At 29.7% G+C, this 6443-nt stretch overlaps 2 protein-coding genes across 4 annotated transcripts; both read right to left on the bottom strand.

The window, feature by feature from the left end:
* Window positions 1-1449: 1449 nt before the first annotated feature.
* Window positions 1450-4575, bottom strand: LOC124421001. Its single transcript, XM_046955644.1, has 3 exons — window positions 3355-4575; window positions 2597-3295; window positions 1450-2342 (listed from the first exon to the last, which is right to left on the bottom strand). The coding sequence occupies exons 1-3, from the start codon at window positions 4515-4517 to the stop codon at window positions 1982-1984; spliced, it is 2223 nt and encodes a 740-aa protein (XP_046811600.1). The 5' UTR covers window positions 4518-4575; the 3' UTR covers window positions 1450-1981.
* A 367-nt stretch (window positions 4576-4942) lies between these two features.
* Window positions 4943-6158, bottom strand: LOC124420950. Of its 3 annotated transcripts, none has more exons than XM_046955432.1 (5): window positions 6042-6158; window positions 5825-5969; window positions 5505-5633; window positions 5212-5367; window positions 4943-5152 (listed from the first exon to the last, which is right to left on the bottom strand). In XM_046955432.1, exons 2-5 carry the CDS (start codon window positions 5873-5875, stop codon window positions 4997-4999), a joined length of 492 nt encoding a protein of 163 aa, XP_046811388.1. In that variant the 5' UTR covers window positions 5876-5969; window positions 6042-6158; the 3' UTR covers window positions 4943-4996. The 3 variants fall into 3 exon arrangements, with proteins under 3 accessions (XP_046811388.1, XP_046811387.1, XP_046811389.1); XM_046955431.1 differs by having other exon boundaries at window positions 6034-6158; XM_046955433.1 differs by lacking the exon at window positions 6042-6158 and having other exon boundaries at window positions 5825-6005.
* Between the last annotated feature and the right edge of the window lie 285 nt (window positions 6159-6443).

A 6443-nucleotide genomic window follows, 5' to 3' on the forward strand; every position in this document is an offset into this window, starting at 1 on the left:
CTATCTATCTATCTATCTATCTATCTATCTATCTATCTATCTATCTATCTATCTATCTATCTATCTATCTATCTATCTATCTATCTATCTATTTATTTATCTATCTCTTTATCTATTTATATTTAAGTCAGTGTACATTTAATGTGTCATCTTATTAACTGCATAGAACTGGTTAAATGTAAAACTAGTTAACTTAAAAATGTTCCAAGTTTAAAAAATTCATGATTTTTATAAAGAGTTTTTTTCAACGAAATCTTTTATGGATATAAATGTCTAACAAAAATATTTTTGTTTTACAAAACATGGAGTTAGTTCATTTTGCACCAGTAGAATGTTGGTACAATATTATAATAATGCCGTGACAAAATTAAATACTCAATAATAATAAAAAAACTAAATAAAACTTTATAATAAACTTGGGTATCAAGTATAAGAAAATTTTAATTTGGAATCATGGTTTTCATTAAAATGTAATAAATATTTTCAAATTTTAAGCAGTTTAGTTTCAGACAGCGACCATGACGTTTAAGGCTAATAATAAATGAATTTGAAAAAAAGTCGAAGTAGAAAAGAAACAGCTTATGTGGTAATATTATAAAAAATACTTAAGAAGAATTAAGTAACCGAAAATCAAGATATTAAAAAAAGAGTTAATTTTTGCTCTGAAGCCTAACACTGAAAATACTTGTACTTTTGTTACAATGGAAAGTGGATGCATTACGATTACTCGAAGTCCAGAATACATATGAAAAGGCAAATAAATCATTCAAAGAGCTCACATCTATTACCAAATGGTAAAATAAGGCAAACGTTCAGATATGACTTGAAGTGAACATAATGAATACGTTTGAAGCTAGCGAAGACTTATAATTCAGATGTCACTTAAACCAAAATATTCTGCTGACGAACGTGTCAATAAAAAATAGAACCATTAGGATAATACGGAACTAAGAAATCGTATATAAGAGCTTACCCTAATCCAAAAAAATCTTTTTATGACTTTGACAATGAAAAATGGAAATATTGGAATAACTCGGAACCAAAAATTGTATGCAAAAGGCGGAAAGATTCGAAAAGATGCCTATGTTGAATACATAAATCACTCTAAATTTTGAGGTTCCTGAAGAGTTCCAACTATTACGAACTGATGGAATCGGACCAGACAATCACGTGGTATACATATTTGCCCAACACAATCGTTTACTCTTGACACTACATGGGGTTAGTTAAGTGACTATAGTCCAACCTATACATTACAAAAGTACATACAACCAATCAGCATGTTGTGAATACATCGACTCTTTGCGAAACTGTCTCAGAAGAATTTGATTTTTTTTTTCTAAATCCCCAAATTAATAAAAATTTTAGTCTTTTGGTTTAATATATAATCCTTAAACTTAATTATTGTAAACGATCCTAATTTATAAATAAATTTATACAAACCCCTTTTCCTTTAATTCTGGACACTTTATCACCCGCAGCTCCAGAAACACTACGCATGTTGCTGACATCACTTTTCTTTTTTGCCGCAGAATGCATTATTTCACAATTTTAATCAAAACTTTTCTCAATATTAAAATAAAACCACAAAATCACTCAAAAAATATATACAAAATTTATGTAATAATTCCCGACTTTTTATAATTTCTTGCAAGGATTTGTTCTCCAAAATAGTGAAATAAATTACAAGTTAAAGTTTTATAATTAACAAAATAAATTGACAATTTCTTATTATTTTTATTAAATAAAATTTCTTCTTTTTTTATCACAACACATATAAGAAAAATACAAAAATATTTTAAGTATAATTTCGTTTTACTATAAAAATTTGTTTTAAAATATAGAAAACATAATAAAATAGCACATACGTACATAGGACAACCCATGAACAACAACAAATAAGTTACTATAGAAATTTCATTTACTATTGATTATACGAATTTTATAGCTATTATTCGATTAATACATAATAATTTGTTATTCAAATCATTGATATATTTTTTACATTATCCTTTACGGCAAATTTCTCTTTACACATTTTAAAGTAATAATAACGTTCTTTGGGACCTGGTTGTGAAACATGCTGTAAAAATTCTTCTTCATTAAATTCATTGGCTGGATAATGAAAACGTTGTGTTACTTGGCCGGAGGTAACGGATGTTTCGATACTGGAATTTTCTTTTAAATGTCCCTCATACATTTTCGGTATTAGATCTGAAGATGTTTGTGGTGTGATTGCTAAAGCGCGGGAAACTGATGTTGGTATATATTCTAAAGAACGTTTTTCCAAACATTCACGTTGATTTTCTCTTTCAGCTAAAACTTTTAAGAGGATGGGATTTCTGAAGTGAGAGGAAAACATTAATAAGAAAGAATTTCTATCTATCTATCTATCTATCTATCTATCTATCTATCTATCTATCTATCTATCTATCTATCTATCTATCTATCTATCTATCTATCTATCTATCTATCTATCTATCTATCTATCTATCTATCTATCTATCTATCTATCTATCTATCTATCTATCTATCTATCTATCTATCTATCTATCTATCTATCTATCTATCTATCCATCTATCACATTCAACTCACCTTGTTCTATTTATCCACTTTTCAATCTCCTCAGTCGTTATCGTCGAATCTCCCAAATAATAATTTTCTGCAATATATTTGTTCCGCTGCAGTAAAACGTTTATATCTATTTCCGATTCCTCATCTAAATCACAGCCGACACAATAAAAATCCAACAATTTTTTATTCATTGTTAAACTCTTGATCAATTCATTTGCAGCTAAAGGAGAAATTTTTATGGCGCAAATGTCCAGTTTAGTTAATGCTGCATGTTGACCTAGCAACTCATTCGCTAGACAACAACATAAGCCCAAATCGCTGATAAATTTCGCTCCTCTGATATTTAGCTCCAATATGTGACTAGTACCGATAATCTCAGAAACAAAAGCATGTAAAGCTTTATCTGTTATAGGATTGCGTGCCAAGCCCAAATACGTTATGTCTTTAGCTTTGTAATTTTTTAATGATTTACCAATTTGACTTAAAACCTGTTCACCCAAGCAATTCGATTCCAATTCCAAATTGCAAAGTGTTTTAGTTGTTTGAAAAAGTTCTTCGAATGCAGAAGCACAATCATCACCTAAATTATCAAAACCAAAATCTAAAGTTTCTAAATTTGGCAAAAAGCCCAGCGACCGACAAAGTGTTGAAAGCTTTTCGGCATCCATGCGACTATTGCGTAAACGGAAGGTATGCAGTTTGGACAAGTGACTTAGACCGCTGTGAAAAAAACTTTTACAAATTGCAAACAAATTATTCGATTTGTTTTAATCACTAACCCTGCTAAACGCTTAATATCATCAAACGAGAAATTCCTATGTCTTATATGATAATTACGATTTTGTATAGGTCCCCAAAATTCAATGACAAATAATTGTAAATTTGTAAAATATTGCACAAATCCTAAGTCTATATGGTGACAATCCTTGGCTGGATAATTGTACTTTTTAATATGCTTTAAAAGTAAAGCTTTATTTCGCTTATCTATGATACGATCTTCGCCATCATCTGAACTTTCGGATAATTCAATTTCGAAAACATTGTCGGGAATTTTTTTGCTAGACTTTTTTGGTGGTGGTTGTTCTTTAGTAGCTCTTCTGGCCTCTTCGCGTTCTTTACGTTTGGCGTCTTTAGCTTCTCGCTTTTTTCGTTTCAATTCTCTTAATTCCTGACGTTCTCTCTTCATATCAGCTTTCTTGTTGATCATTTCCTTTTTAAGCCCTAATTGGGAGTCAGTTGTGTCTTCTTGTTCTACTGCAGTTGTTTCTATTATTTCTTCACTAGAGATGCTTAGCAAGGATTCGCTACTGTCTTCTCCATCTACTTCTTCCTCTGAGGCTGACTCTGATTCCGAGTTAAAGTACTTTGCAAATGAACGTTCTTTCAAGGATTGCAAACGTTTTATATGAATTTCGCTTACAAAATCTTTAATTTTTAATGCCAAATCCTTCATTTCCTCTTCGGGCCAATATTCTGCTGGACATGATTCCACCAATTCAACGTACTTTAAGGATACACCTAGATCTTTCCAATTGACATTATTTTTAACAGCTAATGTTTTATCGTGATGCTTGGCCAACACCACTCTCTTCCAAAAACGATCATCTGTTAAATGATAGCATTTTTCCAAAGGTAAATCAACATCTAAAGCATCATAATGTACTTGTAATAGGCATGGATTGCTGGCTACTATAGGCAAGGGCTGTGGGCCAAAGGAGCACGCCAAGACACGTACACACAAATCCGATAAAGTTCCTAAATTTGTATTTTCTATAAAGGCCTCTGCATATACTGAACGTCCCTGTTCGCTTAGAAGTTGTATTGTCTGTGGGGAGGGCTTATAAATGCCGTATGCTCGTTTTAAGGCGGTGTCATTAGGTACACTAATGCTGTTTACATGTTCGGGATATGTCAAGGCTTCATTTACCGGTACTTCTTCCATTGGAGGGGATTTTTGTAAATGTGATAAAAATTAATATAAAATTTATTTAAATAAAATTATCGATTTCCTTTGTTTAATAGTAAAAGCAATGGAAGAGGGTTTAAAATCGTTTCAGTTCTAGTTCAGTTCAGTTCTAGTTCAGTTCTAGTTCATTTCTAGTTCAGTTCTAGTTCAGTTCTAGTTCAGTTCTAGTTCAGTTCTAGTTCAGTTCTAGTTCAGTTCTAGTTCAGTTCTAATTCAGTTCTGGTTCAGTTCTAGTTCAGTTCTAGTTCAGTTCTAGTTCAGTTCTAGTTCAGTTCAATTCAAATTGAAAGAAAACCAAAGAATTTTCAAAAATAGTGTTGCATTGCAGCGATTCTGAAGTTGTTGTTACACAGAGCTATCACTCCAGCAAATTACGACTAAATTAAATAAAAGTGTTTATATGTTTTTAATAAGACCATATTTATTTAACAGTATCACTTCAAAATATTAAGCCTCTATAGTATTTCACCTATTTCAATAGCCATGTTCAAAGAAAACCATAAATAAGTACCAAAAATTCCATAAATATATAAAGAAGGTTTTAAACAATCTGTTAGTTTTTTAATTTCATAACGATCATAATGAATCAGTAAGGAAACATATAAAGTATTCTAAAATCAAAAGACATAAATTATTATTAATTATTAATTAATAAATCATTAATACACACCATAATTAGAATGGGATAGACACATGTGGCAACGACAAAAAATGTAATTGTATAGAATTTTTTTAAAAATTTTGCAATAAAAATTAATACTAAAATTAATATGATTAATAATACATTGGCACTGAAAACAATTAAAACAAATATGGGTAAATGATCCTGAAAGTATAAAAGGTAAACTTGTTTAAGTAAAATAAAAATTAAGAAATAAAAACGCGGGGAAACACGTCGTGTGAACGTCACTGGATGACATTACGCATTTTGAAGTAACACGTGTGCGTCAATTAAATATTTACCACATTTATTTTAGCACCAAGAAAACCGATCATTACCATACTTATTAAAATTATGGCTAAGGAAACATATAGCACTATAGGATCTACATGATCAACAATAACGCTTAAAACAATAACCAGAATTTCAACCTAAAAAATAAAATATTATACAGAAAAATTACATACAATAAAGTAAATTAGTACTCCTTGTTCGAATTCATTTAATAAATTACTAACTGAATCGTTTAGAATGAAATGTCAATAAAACGTGAAATTCATTTTCAGTCGAATACAATTACTAAATTCTTTCCTTTCTCTAACTATGTATTTCCATTACTTACCAATAGAATGGTAAATATCCATTCAACTCCAGCTGGTAAAATTTTATCCATACAATCAAATACCAAAATTATAATGATGATTAACAGAAATGTTAAATAAGCTCCAAATATCAGCCATGGATTAATTAAAAATTTAAATGTTTCGCTAAATAATGTAATTTAAATTATTGTCAATTTAAGTTCAACGAACCATCGAAAGTAATTCTTACAAATTTACCAGAAGACACCATTGTATTATTGAGTTTATTATGAAAATGGTGCTCAATGAATATATTTTTGAAATTTTACTTTCAAAATTTAAACTTCCAAAAGAAACTTCCATTTACGATCTTTTATTAACAAACAAATTTTAAAAGGGAATTTTTAAAATGAAATAATTTATATTTCAGTAATACACTACAAAAAATTTTAATTTAGAATAAATATTTACAACCAAACTATTAAACCAAATGTTAATCCTCTAGTTCCTGTTAAATTCTAGTTTATTTCTAGTTCAGTTCTAGTACAGTATTAGTTCAGTTCTAGTTCAGTTCTAGTGCAGTTCTAGTTCAGTTCTAGTTCAGTTCTAGTTCAGTTCTAGTTCAGTTCTAGTTCAGTTCTAGTTCAGTTCTAGTTCAAT

Source organism: Lucilia cuprina, chromosome 6 (genome assembly GCF_022045245.1).
Source record: "Lucilia cuprina isolate Lc7/37 chromosome 6, ASM2204524v1, whole genome shotgun sequence".
NCBI classification, from domain to species: Eukaryota; Metazoa; Arthropoda; class Insecta; order Diptera; family Calliphoridae; genus Lucilia; species Lucilia cuprina.